Raw genomic sequence first — 19,160 nt, 5'->3', positions numbered from 1 at the left:
TGCCGCCCCAAAGCGCCGCGCTCTGCGCCTGCCAGTGGTCCTGGGCAGGTTTGGTTGGGTTACTGGGGTGCTGGATCTCGGGGGTGAGGGGCAACTGGCCACAGCCCTGCCATTCACCCAGAGCCCAGAGCTCCCTGCACAGAAATGGGGCCTCCCATTGGGGAGGAACTGATTCTAGGGGGGACGGAGTCACAGGAGGGTCTAAACCCGAGGGGAGTGGGAGCCTCACGCACCGGGGGGGCGGCTTTCCTGCCGTCTCTGTGGGAAGCCTCCTGGGGGCCCGGGCCGCTCCGCTAAGGGCTCCCCGGCTGCTGAGCGGAGTCAGACCGAGGCCCCCTCCGGAGACCAAACCAGCCGCCGGGGACCAGATACCAGCCGGCCTGGCCCAGGGGCTGCGCCTCGACCTGGGAACCAGGAGGTCAGTTTGATTCCCGGTCAGGGCTCATCCCCAGTGGGGGGCGTGCAGGAGGCAGCTGATCAATGATTCTCTCTCATCATGGATGTTTCTCTCTCCCGCTCCCTTCCTCTCTGACATCAATAATTTAAATATTAATTGAACCAATAATTCAAATATTTTTTAAAATTTTTTTTGAGGTAGAAGAGATTGGGGCTCCCTTTCTGTCTCAGGGAGGAAGGTCTTCCCACCGCCTTGGGTAAGGCCGCCAGGACCAGGAGCCCCCAGGCCCCCCGCTGCATTTCCAGGGGAGCGGAGCTGGAGGCCTGAGCCGGCGGCCTTAACCAGGCTCTGCCTTGCTCCCACCTCTCCCCCTGCCATCTGCTCCGTATCGCGATGCAAATCATAACGCCCAGATGTTTCATTAACGATGTGAGGGACTGGGCCATGCATGAGGGGCGGGGGGCGGGGGGGGGGGGCGGGGGAGAGAAATCTCATTTGCAAGTTAATCAAAAGGAAGGCTGGGAGCTAGTAAACCCCCGAGCCATTACCCGTGCATTAAACGGCAAAGCACTGAAATGCATTTTAGAGAGTTTCTCCTAACCAACTAAGCTGCTCTTGCGTGTGTATATATTATTCATCTTAACAGCTCCTGGCGGTGTCTTCAAGAACCCAGCCCCCAAGGCAGCACCGAATTGGAATGCTTTTACACACCTGAGCTTCTCAGCCAAGTTCAAGACAAAGGGAGCCGTCCCCCAGCCCCCCCCCCCCGGGGGCACCTGGACTGCCAACTGCCTCCCCCACAAGCCTTGTCCTGCCCACTGGGCCCCGGGCCCCACCGCTCACTCTTTCATCAATCGCTGCCTCCTGCACGCCTCTTCCTGGGGTGAGCCCACAATCCGGGCCTGTGCCCGACCGGGAATCGAACCCTGACTCCTGTTCATGGGATGATGCTCAACCAGAGCCACACCAATCCGGCTACTCACTGTTTCAATGACCTAAGACAGTGGTCGGCAAACTCATTCGTCAGCAGAACCAAACATCAACAGTACAACTATTGAAATTTCTTTGGAGAGCCAAAGTTTTTAAACTTAAACTTCTTCTAACGCCACTTCTTCAAAACAGACTCGCCCAGGCCGTGGTATTTTGTGGAAGAGCCACACTCAAGGGGCCAAAGAGCCGCATGTGGCTCGCGAGCCGCAGTTTGCCGACCACGTACCTAAGGCAAATTTCTCTCTCCAAGCCTTGGTTTCCTCATCTGTGAAATGGTACCTGACCTTCCGTGTGTCCTGTGTCTTATAACATGTCTAGCCCCTGCAGACATCCAACCAGAAACCCCACCCAGACCATGGCCACTGTATGAGCGGCCCTCCTGCACCCCCCGGCTCACGTCAGCCAGGAGCTCCGTGCTGCTCAGAGGGGCTCAGGACCGAAGGGCGGGGAGCAATTTCCCTGGACACAGCATCCCACCTCGAGGGCCCCGGCCACAGAAACACTCCCACTGCGGCAGTGACACAGGGAACAGCGGCCACACGCTGTCTTCAAGAGTGAAAAACGGCCTGGTCCATACATGCCCAAACGCATTGAGCACACCTGTGGGTGTGCCCCAGGAGGCCGCACAGGTGTGCCCCCAGGAGGCCGCACAGGTGTGCCCCCAGGAGGCCGCACAGATGTGCCCCCAGGAGGCCGCACAGGTGTGCCCCCAGGAGGCCGCCGCAGAGGCCGCACAGAAAGGCGATCGCCGCGGGAGGGGTGGGGTGTCCCGGGAGACTTGCTTTTCAGCGCCTGTTCTTGCAGAGCTCACCCAGAAACGGAACTGCTCTTAGAAACAGGAAGCTAAGCAAGCACAGCACTTTCTCAAAGGCCTGCAGTGCAGGCGGTCAGCACATGCACACTGGTAACAGCACGCTGATCACAAAGCTGACGTTTTAATTATCAGCTTTATTTTAAGTTTAAAGAAAAACTGAAAACGAGCATTTTTTACAAACTTCACCAACACTGAAAACGTGATTTGGGAACGTTGGACATTAATTCTTCATTCGTAATAATGACGCGTCTTGGTGTTGGCTGACGTCAAGTTTACTTAAACCTAGTGCTTTATGTAAGCTTACCCATCTAACCTTCCTAACATCCAGTGACTATGATTCAACTTTAAAGGTTAAAGCAGTCTTCTATGTAAAACTCATGCAACTTTTTTAAATATAACACATCCACACCAGCAAGGACACGATAAAACCTGTAAAACCACACGGGGCTTGAAGCAAAGGCCGCCTACATTCAGAGGGAGCGTTTCACTCAGCACACACACACGTGATCACAGACGCCATCATTCTTACACAGCAACCTGCGTGGTTACAAATGCCCTGCTAGTGTGTGAGCTGAAAAGAACGTGTATTTAAAAAGGTCCTTGACGCAGGGAGTGGAATGTGCCGCGCTGAGAGCAGCACCGCAGAGGCTCTGAGGATGTGGCCGGGCTGCCAGCCCAGCTGGCTCCGCCCCCGGGGACGCAGGCCCCTCGGAAAGCGGGGGCCCCTCAGAAGGACAGGATGGTCTTGTTGATGATCTCCACGGCCTCCTGGACCTCGTCCTCCTTGATCACCAGTGGAGGCGCGAACCTGATGATGTCGCCGTGGGTGGGCTTGGCCAGAAGTCCATTATCTCGGAGGCGCAGACACACCTTCCAAGCATCGTAATCTGAGGAGAACAGGCAGGCAGGTCAGAGATCAGCTGACAAACGCTCAGCACTCCCTGCAGGTCCCGGGCAGGTGCGGCCTGCACACGGCCTCCCGTGTCCCGCTCCAGCAGGACGGGGTGGGCTGCAGGCTCGGTCCTGGCCTTAAAGGAAGCTGCCTGTCAGCCAGCGCAGACCGAGGCTTGAGCGGCCTAATCAGACATGAGGTTCTCATTAGTTTTTCATAAAAAGAAAAAAAATTGTGTGTGGGGACTGCTGTACTCATTACAGGAGGAGGCAGTACAGAAAGAACGAGGGTGCGATACAGACTGCACCTGGCACAGAACGAGCAATGCCCCAAACCCAGCCACACCACACCCGACAGGGGATGCGCCCCCTGGCTTGTGGGAGGGGCGCTGCCATCGCTCAGGCCAGGGACCCAGACCCATCAAATCAGAGCCTGCGGGTTGGGCGAGGCTCGGATGAACGTTGTAGGCCCCCAGGTGGTTCTGAAGCGCAGCCGGGAGCGCTCAGGGCCACAGTGCTCCACTCAGACCTCCACTCAAACCGAGCAGCCAGTCAAGGGGCTGCCAGCCACCTCACGTCCTCGCCACCGCGCACATCCCCTCCGTCCCCGCAGCCTCCGCGGATGAGGTCAGGGCGGCAGGCAAGGGCAGCAGAGGCCACGTAGGGCCGGTGTGCCGCGAGCACTGACAGGAGCGCGCATCTCCCAGCTGCCTCGCTGGCCGGAGGCGATAACCAGCGGGGCAGGTGACGTCCAGGTGCCGCCACGCGGGAAAGACTGTTCAATGCATCAGGGGACCCTCAGCCTGAAAGAGCTGGTCCCTAGGTGGCCAGGCAGCGGTCTCCGAGGAACCCCAAAACCAGATAAAATGCCACGTGTTAGCTCTTCCTGTGAAAACGCCTTCCGGCCCGGCCGCGTGCTCAGCGGCTAGAGCATCGCCCTCGCACCCAAGGGTCATGGGTTTGATTCCCGGTCAAGGGCACGTAGCTGGGTGGCAGCCAGGAGCTGTCTCTCTCGCTGCTGCTCCTCTCTCCCCTCCTCCCCCCCCTCCCCCCTCCCTCCACTCCCTCCACTGCCCCCGGGGGAGGGCCGACAGCAGCTGAAGTGAAGGGCGCCGCACCTTTGGTCTCCCGGATGGCGATGGCGTTCAGCAGCCCCTTCCCGCGCACGGCCGTCACGATGTCCGAGGGCAGCTTCATGAGCTCGTTCCTCAGGAGGGCGCCCATGCGGTCCGCGTTCTCCGCCAGGTTCTCTTCTTCCAAAACCTGCGGGGAACCCGCAAGTGGGCGGCTCCGCCGGCCCCTCCGCCGTTCCTCGGAGGGAACGTGGAGCGTGCGCAGAGGAGGCGCGAGCAAAGGCACTAACGTTCTCTTCTCAGCCCAGGCCAGCGAGTTCCACACACACACACACACACACACACACACGTGAGCGAGTTCCACACACACACACACACACACACGAGAGCGAGTTACACACACACACACACACACGTGAGCACACACACACACACACACGTGAGCGAGTTACACACACACACACACACACACGTGAGCGAGTTCCACACACACACACACACACACACGTGAGCGAGTTCCACACACACACACACACACACACACACACACACACACACGTGAGCGCAGGCAGCCGCCTCGGCCACACCATCGCCCACCCGACAGCGGGCAAATGTGGGCCCGACGTGTTCAATACGACGAACAGTCTCTTATGAGGTGACCAAACCAATGGGCTAAACGCAGTTTGGTTTTTAACTGTAATAGTTCACTTATTTGTTCTCTAAGAAGTCCACCTTAGGGACGACGTAATTTTACGTGATAAATCTGAGGGTTCAAACATACACTTACAGCGCCACGCGCACTAAGCCAGGGGCCTGCCGGGCTCAGGGAGGGCCCCGTGCCCACAGGACCTCAGCGGGCACTGCGGACGGCGGTGCCCACGGGAGACCCGTCTCGGGGCCCGCTGCTCCCGGGCTGTGACCGCGGCCGTCATACGACATTTCTCGTGACACCGACGGCTCACGTCCAGTCACTGCCACCCGCCCCAGGGCTGGCGTGGGCTGCGCCAGGCTTACCTCGAGGGCGGCGATGGCCACGCGGCTGCCCAGAGGGTTGCCCCCGTACGTGGAGCCGTGCTCCCCGGGCTTGATGGTCAGCATGATGTCGTCGTCACACAGCACCGCCGACACCTGGGGAGAGTCAGTGCTGCCACCCCTCCACGAACACGCGGGTCCCCGCGCGCCGGAGCAGACACCCCGAGGCGACAGCGAACCGGACAGAAGCTCCAGCAACAGGAGCTGCACGTCGCCACCCGCCCTGCGGGACAAGCCCGCCCGCCGCCGCCCCCCGGGCACCTCGCACACGGCATCGGCCCAGGACGCAGCGCTGGGACCAAGAGTCAGCTGCTTCTGCAACGACTGAGGGAGGATTCTTCCCACTCGGGGGGGGGGATAGGGAGGGCGCTCACTGCTTAGGACACCGTGCGCCACCCCCTTCGCGCCCTCCCACCCATGGACTGCGGGCTCTGAGGACCCCAGGAGCAGGGCTCCCACGAACCCGCATTCCTCCTCTACATGACGCGGCCGTGGCCTTAGTCAGTCCGCTCTGATTCTGACACGGGGAGAGCATGGGGCCCACGGGGCACTGCCGCGGGGCACCGTTCCAGCCAAAGCCACGGCCCACCGGCTCCGCAGGGACAATTAACCAAGCGGGCCGCCCCGGAGCCGGCACGTGTTCTGGGTGACCGCAGCACCACGTGAACCCAGACTACGGAGAGACAGCACCGCCGTCGCCATCGGCGGCGGAACAGCATCGGTGAGCGGAGGGAAGAGGGCTAACCGTCCTTACCGGGTACAGGCCCCCGGAAAGGGCCTTGCCCAGGAGGACGAGGTCAGGCCTGACGTTTTCATGGTCGACCGCCAGCCATCTGCCCGTCCTGGCCAGTCCCGTCTGTATCTCATCAGCGATAAACAGGACCTGTCGGAAAGCCACACACCAATGTCAGTTATCCATTCCGTTTCCCTGGGGAAAGAGTAACCTTCATTTCCCTGTTCCCCACGCAGGAGGTTGGTGAAAATGTTCTCACCAGCCAGGCAATTTCAATCGTGTCCTGAGCCCTGGCCAGTGCGGCCCAGTGGGCTGGGCACTGTCCTGTGTACCGAAAGGTTGCCAGTTCCATTCCCAGTCAGGACACAAGCCCAGGATGGGGCTCAATCCCCAGTAGGGGGTATATAGGAGGCAGTCAATAGCTGTTGCTCTCTCATACCCTCTTACACCAATGTTTTTCTCTCCCTCTCTCTCTAAAAATCAGTAAAAATGGGTTTTTTTTAGGAAGTGTGCTATGGAATTTCAGAGGGAAGGCAGGGTGTGGGGATTGGAGAGGAGTGATTAGCAGGGAACTTATATACTTACTAGAGGCCCAGTGCACGAATTCATGCACAGGTGGGGTCCCCCTGGGTGGCCTGCAGGGATCGGGCCAAAACCCACAGTCCAATGCCACCTGCAGCTCCTACCTGCCGCTCCCACTCATCCCGGCCTCACTGTGCCTGCCGCGGGCTCGCACCCAATCAGTCCCGATCGGGAGAGGCTCACGCCGCCACAGCGGCACTTACCAGCCATGAGCCCTGCATCTGGTGCCCTCCCAAGGGGAGTGGCCTGCGGGATCGGGCTGAAACCAGCTCTCTGATATCCCCTGAGGGTTCCCGGATTGCGAGAGGGCACAGGCCAGACTGAGGGACCCCAGAGGTGCACGATAAGGCAAGGGAGGGACCATGGGAGGCCTCCAGGGCGTGTCCGGCCCATCTCGCTCAGTCCTGATCAGCCGGACCCCAGCAGCAAGCTAACCTACCAGTTGGAGCATCTTCCCCCTGGTGGTCAGTGCACATAATAGCAACTGGTCAACCGATTGACTGTCTGCCCCCTGGTGGTCAGTGCATGTCATAGCAAACAGTTGAGCAGCCTTAATACATTAGCATATTATGCTTTGATTGTTCAGTTGTTCTGCCATTCAGTCTATTTGCATATTACTCTTTTATTATATAGGACTAGAGGTCCAGTGCACAAAATTCATACATGGGTAGGGTCCCTAGGCCTGGCCAGTGATCAGGGCCGATCAGGACCTTCCGGCTGCAGGCCTGGGCCTTCCTTTCCCGGCTGCAGGCCGGAGCCTTTCTTCATTCCGCGTCGCCCCCTGGTGGTCAGCACATGTCATAGCGAGTGATCAAACTCCGGGTCTCCCGGTCGAACTCCCGAGGGGACACTTTGCATATTAGCCTTTTATACACATAGAATATATGCATAACCCATGGACACAGACAAAGTGGCAAAGGCCTGGGAAGGGTGGGTACGTGGCAGAGGGGGTCAATGGGAAAAAAGAAAACACAAAGGGGACATCCGTAATGCTTCCCACAATGAAGCTAAAATAAAAAAGATGCTTTAAAAAGGAAGAAAGAAGTGTGCTCTGAACCCTGGACACGCACGACTCCTGTGCCGGCCCCCAGCCCGAGGCCATCTGCTCGGTCCCCAGGAGGAGAGGAACTAACGGCAGGTAAGGCCTTTGTGGGGGTTTCTGAACAGAGCTAATCTCTAGAAACAATTCACTTGTTTATTCCCCCACAGTTATTAAACATCGACTTCCTATTAAATATTTACTAGTTTGGTGGGAAGACGCGGAGAGAACTTGAATACTGGTACAAAGGACAAAGGTTGGGAGGAATCAGGGGCAAATGCTGAGGAGGGGGAAGGAGGGGGAGGAGGGGGAAGGGGGGGGAGGCTGCAGCTCCGCGGCCCAGGGTCCGCCGGTTTCCACAGCCAGTAAAAGTGGGCTCTGTGCCAGCCGCTCAGAGCTCTGAAGCTCCAGGAAGGATGTCTCCCCCTAGCGGGAAGGTCAGGCAATCTCTGCGTGTATCCCCAGCTGAACCCTGAGATGCAGGCAGGTGAGGTGAGAAAGGGGGTGAGGGGGGTGAGGTGGGAAAGGGGGGTGAGGTGAGAAAGGGGGTGAGGTGAAAAGGGGGGTGAGGTGAAAAGGGGGTGAGGCAGTTGGGAAAAGGGGTGAGGCAGGGGCAGCCCACCTGGTGCCTGGTGCAGAGCTCACGCACGCCCATCAGGTAGCCTGGGTCGGGGACAATGACGCCCGCCTCGCCCTGAATGGGTTCGACCATGAACCCCGCAACGTTGGGATCCTGAAGAGCACGCTGCAAAAAACACGTGAACACGCGTCAGCCACTTCCTTCCCAACCATTTCAACATCTGACATCACACAGTGCACATACACAGTTCCTGTTAATACGCATACAAATTATGTTTTAGCACTGAATTATATTCTGACTTCAAACTATAACACTTCTGACGTTCAATTACCAAAAACTCCAACACTCCAGCTTTAAGTTATTCTATCTTACGTTTTCTAATACACTAGAGGCCCAATGCCTGAAACTCACGCCTGGGTAAGGTCCCTAGGCCTGGCTGGCGATCAGGGCCCATCCGTGGGGAGACCGGCGGGGCAATCTGGGGGGCTCCCACTGGCACCCGCCTTGGCCAGCCTGGTGCCGCCTGCTCGCCGGCCCCACCCCCCACCGGTCGCCTCCCTCTGCAGGGCCTCTGGCGGGGAGATCAGGGGGCCCCCACTGGCACCTGCCTTGGCTGGCTTGGGGCCTGCGGGCTGGGGGCAGCTCCTGCATTGAATGCCTGCCCCCTGGTGGTCAGTGCGCATAATAGCGACTGGTCATTCCGCCATTCGGTTGATTTGCATATTAGACTTTTATTATATTGGTTAGTAAAATGTAACTAAAAATAAGAGAAAATGGCCCTTTTAAAAGCCATTTTAAATGAATCTCTCTATTTTATAAGTCCTCACTCACAATTTTAAAAAGCTAGCTGAAAACAGTGGTTTTATCTGGCAATGAAGCAGCTACTCTGCAGGTTAACGCTCACACAGGACACAACCTAACGCAGCTGGCTGGCTGGCTGGCGGTTAGACCACGGACCTCGGTCCCCCCACTGGAAAGCAAGGGCCATCCCAGAGAGTCTGAGTCCTGGCCTGGCTTAGTGAGGTGGGTGTCCTTGGTCACGTGACCATGTGTAGCTCACACACACCCCGAGGCTAAGCCCCTTTACTGTGCACGACAGCACGGACGCCGGCCCGTACCTCGAGAGCGGGCAGGTCGTTGTAGGGAATGATCTCGAAACCCGGCATGAAGGGGCCGAAGCCGTCGTAGCTGCTGGGGTCTGTGGAGCTGGAGATGGCCGACATCGTCCTGCCCCAGAAGTTTCCAGCTGCAGGAGAACAGTGATTACTTCCAGCCCCCAAACGCCGAAGGAAGTCTGGGCTCTGAAACCAAGGCTTTGCTGTGAGCTTCCAGGGGCTTCCGCGTGTGACAAAGCCCGGCCTGGAACCGCATGGTTTGCAGGGGTCCTCACACTTTAAACAGGGGGCCAGTTCCCTGTCCCTCAGACCGCTGGAGGGCCGGACTGTAGTTTAAAAAAACTATGAACAAATTCCTATGCACACTGCACATATCTTATTCTGAAGTAAAAAAACAAAACGGCAAAAACACCCGCATGCGGCCCGCGGGCCGTGGTTTGAGGACGCCTAGTCCCGCCCTGCGCGTGCCACGCAGGCGCTTCTCCACCGACGCCGGCGCGGTGCAGCCGCGGGCAGGCGCTCCCCCTCAACCACCGACCCCGAGGCCCTCGCCGACGCCCAGCCCCGAGCGCCTGTGGAAACGTGTGTGAGGACAGCCTCACGGGGTTCCCCAGCTTCCCTTCGGCAGCCACGCCACAGGCCGGCTGTTCTGTCGATGCGGTCACTGTGGCCGCCCTGGCAGAACTGAGTGCTCGGCAGCCGCCAGCTGCCCCTGCACAGAACATCCGCCCGCGTGTGACCCGTGAGAGGGAGCCCAGCTCCGCGTGGCTCTGCTCCGGGGGCTCAGAAAGACAGAATGGAGACGGTGACTGCACGCCCGGCCTGGGGGGCTCACGCCCTAGCAGGCGAGAAGCACCGTGACATGCAGCACACGCGTGAGCGCCTCCACCGGGTAAATGCAAGGAAGGAAGAGAAACAGTGCGGAGTGAGAGAGAGCCGGAGGCTCTCTTCTCTTTCCAATAATATGTCGCTTTATATTTTTACTGATTTCAGAGAGGAAGGGAGAGGGAGAGAGAGAACCATCAGTGAGGAGAGAGAATCATGGCTTGGCTGCCTCCTGCAGGCCCCCCACGGGAGATCGAGCCCGAAGATGAGCTCTCAAAGCTCAAAAGTCACTCACCCTCGGGAGAGAGGAGTAGGAAGTTATTTAGAGAAAAATCCCGTATGTGAACAAATATCTGGAAATGAAAATTTTTATGAAACATTCAGCCAATCCTGCATCACATGCTGCAGGAAGCGAACACATGAGCAGCGTCCCATCAGTGAGTTAGTTCATGGCAAACCGCGGTGTGTGCGGCGCAGACGGCGGAGCGGCACGGACCTGCGAACACGATCTTGGCTTTGTACTTGGGAATGCCCTTCACGGTGTAGCCCCACCTCCGCGCGAGCTTGCACGCCGTCTCTCCAGCCTCCACTCCTACCGAGAGAAAACGGCTCGTGTTAAAATGCTCGGGTGGCCAGCAGTACGAACCGTCCTCGGGGCTGACACGGCACAGGGCCCGTCACCTGTGTTCATGGGGAGGACCTTGTGGTAGTTGAAGAGCTTCGTGACGTACTCCTCGTACTCGCCCAGCACGCTGCTGTAGAAGGCCCGCGAGGTCAGAGTCAGCTTCTCCGCCTGGCTCTTCAGAGCGTCCACGATCTTGGGGTGGCAATGCCCTTGGTTGACGGCGCTGTAAGCACTCAGGAAATCAAAGTATTTCCTGCCTTCCACATCCCACAGGTAAATCCCTAAGACGTACAGGGACGTAATTTTAGAAAAATCACAAAACGAGGAATATATAAAAAATAATAATGATTTTAGACAATCACATAAAGTTGGAAAATTAAAACTGCCAGCACTGTGGTTAAGGCATGTTTTAGTTCAAGTGTAATAAACTCTGGTTTATAAAATACTTCTATTTCAGCCCTGACCGGTTTGGCTCAGTGGATAGAGCGTCAGCCTGCGGACTGAAGGGTCCCAGGTTCGATTCCAGGTCAAGGGCATGTACCTTGGTTGTGGGCACATCCCCAGTAGGGGAGTGTGCAGGAGGCAGCTGATGGATGTCTCTCTCTCATCGATGTTTCTAGCTCTCTCTCCCTCTCCCTTCCTCTCTGTAAAAAGTCAATAAAATATATTTTTTTAAAAACTTCTATTTTATCTGTCCAGCTTCAAGTTAACACTGAACAAGAACAGCGTAACATAAAAAGGTTTCGTAAACTCTGGAGTATAAGCTTTACTCCTACAAAACGGGAGTTTGCAATTTAAAGTGAGAATTTCAAGGCGGAAGATAACATAAAAAGTCATGACTAGTTGACTGTAACAGCCAACAGGATCGGGAAAATATTCCCAAATCATTTACCTTATCGGGAGCTAGTATCCAGCACGCTTATAACTCAACGAAGACATACAACCCAATGGAAAAATGGGCAAAGAACCTGACCGGACATTTCTCCAAAGAGTAACTGACACCAAAACACGTGCAAATGACCAAGGGCACATGAAGAGACGCTCAACATCGAAATCGCTAGAGAAGCGGAAATCCAACCACAACAGCAGGCGCTGGTGTGCTCAGTGGTTGAGCATCAACCCTAACCAAGAGGTGGCTGGTTTGATTCCCAGTCAGGGCACATGCTCGGGTTGCAGGCTCGATCCCCAGTAGGGGGAGTGCAAGAGGCAGCCGATCCATGATTCTCTCTCTCTCTCCCTTCCCCCTTCTCTCTAATATTCAATAAAAACATATTGTTAAGCAATCACAACAGTATATTTCACGCCCAGTGAGATGGTTATGATTTTAAAAAGGGAAAGCCAGGGTTGGCAGGAGGGAGAGGAAGCAGAACTCCGTGCACTGCCGACGAGGGCAGCGGTGCGGAAAGTCCGGCCGAAGAAACCTCCTCATCCTCCTGAGGCAGCTTTTCTTCCTTTGAGTCTAAACTCATGCCCAGCTACAAGCGAGAGGGAAGTGGCCGCTGCCCCGTGCTTTACTTACATCTTCCCTCGGCTGGCAAGGAGCACCCCACCAAGACGGGCCGAGCTCATCCTTGGGCCCCCCGGCACCCAGCCCAGCGAGCAGCGACCCCGATCCACGCTGAGCTAACCTCCTCCGCAATAGACACTGAAGGACTCTGGGAAATGCTCGCGGAGAAAACCTAAGAGCGATTTCTCCACGAGGTTCCAAAGCGGAAACGGAGCGATTCTGGATGAGTTCGATACGTGCCTTTCCCTCGCTCCAGGGCGACAGGTAGGGGGTGGTAGTTGTGAGCGCCATACTTGGATTCCCGTTCAAACACGTAATCGGAGGACGGAGGGCCTTGGACCGTTTTCTTCGTCGCCACCGACGTAGCAGAAGCCACTGACGTGTGAGCGCCCCGACAGAGCCCCGCCACGGTCTGCAGACGAGCTAGTTTGGAGAGCATCGTGTCCTCGGAGCAGGAATGCACCGACCTGGCCACAGGGAGGAGAAGCACCGAGTCAGCATCCTCCCCGCCGGGGTATGCTGACTCACTAAACATCGCTGAGCATTTGCTGCCGTCTACCAAGAAACCAAGAAATGAGAGCGCCCTGGCCAGTGTGCTCAGTGGTTAGAGCGTCAGCCTGAGCACCAAAGGGTCGAGGTTTGGATTCCCAGTCAAGGGCACGGACCTGGGTTGCAGGTTCCATCCCCAGCCGGTCAGGGAGCGTGCGGGGGACGGGCAACTGACCGATGTGTCTCTCACATCAATGTTTCTCTCTCTCCCCGCTTCCACTCCCCCCACCCCGCCATTCTCCCTCCCTTCTACTCTCACTAAAACTCAGTGGGAAAACATCTCCGCGGTGGGATTAACAACAGGAAGGAAGGAAGGAAGCAGACGAGAGAGCACAAAGCCTTCGGGAAGCAGAAGGTAAACACGGAAGCAGCATGTGAACATTGGGTCACACCTGACACGCACTGCGACGGGCGGACACACAGACATGCACTGCGACGGATGGACACACAGACACGCACTGCGACGGATGGACACACAGACACGCACTGCGTCACACCTGACACGCACTGCGATGGATGGACACACAGACACGCATTGGGTCACACCTGACACGCACTGCGATGGATGGACACACAGACACGCATTGGGTCACACCTGACACGCACTGCGATGGATGGACACACAGACACGCACTGCGATGGATGGACACACAGACACGCATTGGGTCACACCTGACACGCACTGCGACGGATGGACACACAGACACGCACTGCGATGGATGGACACACAGACACGCACTGCGATGGATGGACACACAGACACGCACTGCGATTGATGGACACACAGACACGCACTGCGACAGGCTGGGTCCGAAGAGTAAGCGAGAGAAACAATGCGGGGGCAGGTGCTTCTCAATCCCCCCCTCACCGCCCCCCTCGTGCCGCCTGGTGGCTCCGTAGTAAACACACACGCTTTCTCAAGTCGTCGGTGCTGAGAGTCACCAGGGACAAGAGCGCACTCGGGGGTCAGGCTCGGCGGGGGCACCGGCAGACGGAAGGGCTGGTGCCGACCTCATGGGCTGAGCAGCCATTCAGAGGCGCTCACGTGGGGGCACAGCCGCCCGGCCTTCGGTGAATGGGCAAATGAGCAAAACGTAACGCGTGGACGCTGACTCGCTCCCCTTCGCCTGGGCCCCCGTGACCCAGCAGGTTCGGGAATTAGCAGGCCCAGCACTCGGCCGCCACTCACCAGCTGCCCTTCCTTCCCGCAGCTCAGATGGAAACAGACTGTTAACCGGAGACCAGGGACGGTCTGCAGGGTCCGATTCCTGAAATGAAATGCAGTGATAAGCGTGACTGAGGAGGAGGTCCCTGGCGTCACATTTTACCGCAGGTGTATCGACAACAAAAACCGTCACATAAAATACATCAGCCGGCTCCGCCGGGGGGGCTCAGGGGTTGAGCATCGTCCCATGCGCCCACACCCACAGGTCATCAGATCCCTTCCCGTCAGGGCACAGAACCCAGGTGTGGCTCCGTCCCCAGGAGGGGGCGTGCAGGAAGCAGCTGGATCAATGTTTCTCTCTCTCTCCCTCTAAAAGCAATAAAAATGTGTTTTTAAAAAGAACCATTAGCCAAAACCGGTTTGGCTCAGTGGATGGAGCGTCGGCCTGCGGACTGAAAGGTCCCGGGTTCGATTCCGGTCAAGCGCATGTACCTTGGTTGCGGGCACATCCCCAGTGGGGGGTGTGCAGGAGGCAGCTGATCGATGTTTCTCTCTCATCGATGTTTCTAGCTCTCTATCCCTCTCCCTTCCTCTCTGTAAAAATCAATAAAATATATTTTTAAAAAAAAAGAAACATTATAACAGAATTGAGATGGACTTGAAATAGTCAAATCAACAATCTCCTCTCCCAGAAAGCCCTGGAGACGAGGAGAGCAGAACGGAGCCCAGGCGTCGGGTCCGGCTGGGTGTGTCCGTCTGAGCTTCCTGAGCTCCGCCGTCCTCGCAGGCAGAGAGCCCGAAGCCTTGGGTGGTTGCTGAGGATTAAATGCGAGAACGTGAGTGCCAACCCGGCCCAGGTGGCCGCTCAACCAGGGCCCTCCTCCTCCACCTCGGAACAGAACTGGCCAACTTCGACAAGGTAAGGATCACCGGCGCCGGCTTCTACTTTTAAACTAGAGATTTTTTTAATAATACTAAGATGTTTCTACTGACTAAAAAATTAGAAACACAATTACCAGCAATTCCATACTTTGGAGATAACCACTGAGCTTAACTGCAGAAATACTACACAGCTGCGTCTTCTCACCCTCCTCCATGACTTCACCACAGAAACCCTCCCGAGCACTCCCAGGTCACCTTGCACAAACTTCTGTCACGGGTCCTGCCCCCCCCACCCCCGCTAGAACCCCACTAGGCTCCCGAAAAGGACAACCACCAGGCCTAGCATTCACCCTGCCTCCCCGGAACCTGGCTGCTCTGGGCACTCCGTGAGCGTTGTCTGTCAAATGCACGAGGCCAGAGGAAGTGCACGCAGACTCAGGGCTCCGAAGGCGTGCGGGCAGCGAGAAGGGGAGGCTGGCGTTCTCTGGGACATTAGATTATAAGTAGCTGATCTTTCCATCGAGTTCACTTCAAAAAAATAAATAACATTTAAAAAGCGTCCACTCAGCCCTGGCGGGTGTGGCTCAGTTGGTTGGGTGTCATCCTGTGCACTGAAAGGTCACCAGTTCGTTCCCGGTCAGGGCACGCGCCTGGGGGTGCAGGCTGGATCCCCGGGAGGTCAGGGCACGCGCCTGGGGGTGCAGGCTGGATCCCCGGGAGGTCAGGGCACACGCCTGGGGTGCAGGCTGGATCCCCGGGAGCTGCAGGAGGCAGCTGATCCATGCCTTTCTCTGTCTCCCTCCCCCTTTCCCTTCCTCTCTCTAAAATAATAATATATTTTAACATGTATATTTTTAAAAAGAATTCACTCCGTTAGATTTAACGACCTTCATGTGTACAAGTGTGAGCATGCCAGGCTATTGTCATGCTTAACCACACCCATGTCCTGAAGAAGAGGAAAAGTTGCTCTTGACCGCAACAATGTTAACAACGAATGTTTTCAGCAATCCACAGAATTAACAAAATCCTTCTTCAAGACACTCAATCACTCTCTCCTGTCTAACCCATCCTATTTCCACCAGAACATACCTAAAATAGAACTTTCATGAAAGGCTGCATTTTGAAGTTAATGTAGCATACACTAGGAAATATTATTTTTAATTCACTCAGGAAAAAAAACTGTAAACCCAACAACAAAAAAAAAACACCTTAAAATATTCCACTTGAATAAATTTGGCTTACACTATTTGTCAAATATTTACTTTCCTTGAGGTAACCATTCACAACAAATACAGTCCTTTTCCAAAGTTCTGCAGTAAAAGTGCTGGGTTTTTACATAATCTGGCTGGCGTTCAACTCAAGTGCGTCACTGGCAGCAGCCGCAGCAGCGCTACTGAGAGACTGGCTCCGCCAGACAACACCCTCCACACACCCGCCAGCCCATTCACCACGTCCCAAACGGACCCGGCCCAGCCTGTGTGCTCAGCGGTGGAGTGCGGGCCCAGGAACCCCGAGGTCACGGTTCCATTCCCGGGCGCATAACCAGTAGGGGGCGTGCAGGAGGCAGCTGACCAATGATGTTTCTCATTGATGTTTCTATCTCTGCCTTCCTCTCTCTAAAAAAAATAAGAAAAATATACATGTTTTTAATGTATGAGATTCAACCCATCCTCACGAACTCAGCCAGGGGTTTGTGCACACAAGTAGCTGTAAAAAAGGCAGGGTATGGGGGAAATACAAATAAGTCAGCCTCTTTGAGGGGGAAAAACGCCTTTTTGAGAATTTTTACTATTTAAAGATCACTGGGTTCTGGAGGGTAGAGGATGCATAATTAATCTCAAACATCATGAAAAACTGTAAACCCAAAACAAGGAACTTTTTTTATTGAAGTCTTGTTTTTAACCAAAAACTCTTGGATCCGCCCTGGCTGGTTTGGCTCGGTGGACAGAGCGTCGGCCTGGGGACTGGGGGGTCCCGGGTTCGATTCCGGTCAAGGGCATGTGCCTTGGTTGCAGGCACATCCCCAGTGGGGGGGGGTGTGCAGGAGGCAACTCATCCGTGTTTCTAGCTCTCTGTCCCTCTCCCTTCCTCTCTGTAAAAAAAAAAAAAAAATCAATAAAATATATTAAAAAAATAAATAAATACACTCTTGGATCCTGCTCTCTGCAGGAACCGGGTGCCCGGTGAAGGGAGTCTTTCATTCCGTTCACAGGTTCATTTCCAGCCCAAAGAGCCTGTGTGTCTACAGCAGCTTCCTCTTCTGAACCCGGAACCCGGAGTGAGGCATCCCTTCAGCTAAAGCCACTTCGCCCCAAAGTCAGTCCAGCTTAACCCCCTCACCTGTCACCACCCACCCCACAGGTCACACTGAACCCCACGGGGGTGGGCGAGGCCGGGACCAGGGGGAGGGCCCAGGGAGGAGCCCCCGGCCCCACCACCGGACCTCGGGGACCCACCGCGAGGCGCTCCACTCCCGTGGGCCCGATCGGGACCGAGGCTGCCGGGGGGAGGCTGGGAGGGGAGACCCGCAGGTGGGCCGCGGCCCGGGCGCGGCGGGAGGGCTCCAGGCCGCCACGGAGCCACCGCTTCCGAGCACTTCGCCGCGTCCAGAGCGCACCCCAGGCCGACCCCCGGGGACAGGGTGACGGGGTGCCCGCGGCGCCCCAACGCCTCCTTCCCGGGAGCCCAGGGCGCGCGGACACGTCGGGGCCCGGGGCCGGCCGGCTCCGCCCGCCCAGGAAGGCGAAGGTGCCACCTCCACAGCCGCTGCCCTCCGGCCTCCCCCCTCGCCCGCGGCCGCCGGGCCCGTGACGCCGCGCCGGGTGCAGAGGCGGAGCCTGCCGCCCGCGGAGGCCCAGCGCGCCCTCCGCTCCCCGGGGCCCGGCCCGCAGCCGCCCGCGCCCCTCGGCCTCACCCGCCGCCGCGGGGACCCAGACCCGCCGCCCCCGGCCCCCCACGCCCGCGCGGCTACCTGGCGGCGCCCCCGACTCGCGCACCAGCGGCTACGTCTCGGCGGCGGCGGGCGGCGCGGCGCGTCACGGCCTTTAAGCGGCGGCGTCGGCCACGCCCCCGAGACGCCCTCGCCTCCCATTGGCTGACGTGGAGGGCCGCGCACCAATCGCCGTGGGCCCCGTCGCCCCGCCCGCCCCGCCAGCCCCGCGGGCGCGCGCCGCGGACCCGGCCTGGAACCGCGGGTTCGAGCCGCGCTCGCGCCTCCCGGGCCCGCTGCTCGGACCCGCAGCCGGGTCCTCTCCTCGGCGCCGGCCCTGCTGACCCCGCAACTGTGCGCCCAGCCCCTGGCCCCGCGGAGCCTCGGGGCGCCAACGTCAGCCCCGCCCCAGACGCGGCGGCGGCCCCCTCGCCCTTGAACCCCGGTGGCTGCGGCTCCGAACCTGCCCCCAGAAGCCACCGCGGCAGCTGGGAGCCCCGCCGCTGCGGAGATAGCTAAATGCTTGCCATGCACCATGCGTTTGTCCGCGGTGACAAAGCTCAGAGCTCAGTCTCACGTGAACTCGGAGGGGACGTGGACCTCGTGGAGGCCCCACTATCTCTGTGGGGTGTTGGGTAGGGCAGGCGGCCTACCCAGTGTTAACGTGAAAAACCATTGAAACCTGTAAAGAATTTTGTGAGTTTATTTGAGCCAAACTGTCGACATTTGCTGGAAAGCAGAACCTCAACGAATTGAGATAATGCCCCGGAGAATGGCGGGTTACATCTGTATTTATACATTGTGGTCAAAGGAGGGACGTAGGTGGGTGACATGAAATTCATTGGTGATAGATTAGGGAGGTGGGAGAAAGCAAAGTGGAGGAAACCCCTGGGATTGGATAAAAAGTGAAATGATGGACACATACTTAGGTGGGTGCAGAAACAATTAACATGATAATGAAGGAATTTGTGGCACCACATGTGGTTGTGCCCCAGGGGGTCCAGAAAAAGGGAAGTTACAAGTTACCCAGACATTTCAAGGGTGTGTTATCATAGATGCAAAAAGACAGCTAGGCTCAGTTAAGGTAAAGGTTGACCTTGTCAGTGAAGATACTGGCCTAGGAGGTGACTGCCCACCATCACTGCGTTTAAAGTTTAATTTCAGACCATCCTTCATGATGACTTTAGGTCTCTGAGTCTGCAAGACTGCCATGCAGGCCTCCCCTGAGCTGTCAGGTCAGCATGTGGCTCCTTTCGTCCACACCAGGCTATCCCAAAGGGAAGGCCGGCCCCGCCCTGTGCGCAGACAGGGACAGAGGCCCGAACTGGGCCCCCGCGGTCCACTGGACCCACGTGATCAGTCAGGCTCCCAGCGGGAAACCGGCAGCCGCTCCGGAACGTAACTTTGAGTTCTGCTTGGTCATCATTTCGCT

The 19,160-nt window shown here is 57.2% G+C and overlaps 1 protein-coding gene across 1 annotated transcript; it reads right to left on the bottom strand.

Annotated features, from left to right (window-relative positions):
* Positions 1–2,315: 2,315 nt before the first annotated feature.
* Positions 2,316–17,837, bottom strand: OAT (ornithine aminotransferase). Its single transcript, XM_054729046.1, has 11 exons — positions 17,771–17,837; positions 13,942–14,020; positions 12,444–12,670; positions 10,753–10,977; positions 10,568–10,663; positions 9,250–9,377; positions 8,174–8,296; positions 5,952–6,080; positions 5,180–5,293; positions 4,211–4,355; positions 2,316–3,088 (listed from the first exon to the last, which is right to left on the bottom strand). Exons 3-11 carry the CDS (start codon positions 12,640–12,642, stop codon positions 2,928–2,930), a joined length of 1,320 nt encoding a protein of 439 aa, XP_054585021.1. The 5' UTR covers positions 12,643–12,670; positions 13,942–14,020; positions 17,771–17,837; the 3' UTR covers positions 2,316–2,927.
* Positions 17,838–19,160: the final 1,323 nt, after the last annotated feature.

This window comes from Eptesicus fuscus, chromosome 17 (genome assembly GCF_027574615.1).
Source record: "Eptesicus fuscus isolate TK198812 chromosome 17, DD_ASM_mEF_20220401, whole genome shotgun sequence".
Taxonomy (NCBI): Eukaryota; Metazoa; Chordata; class Mammalia; order Chiroptera; family Vespertilionidae; genus Eptesicus; species Eptesicus fuscus.
This window is presented reverse-complemented; position numbering and strand designations above follow the sequence as displayed.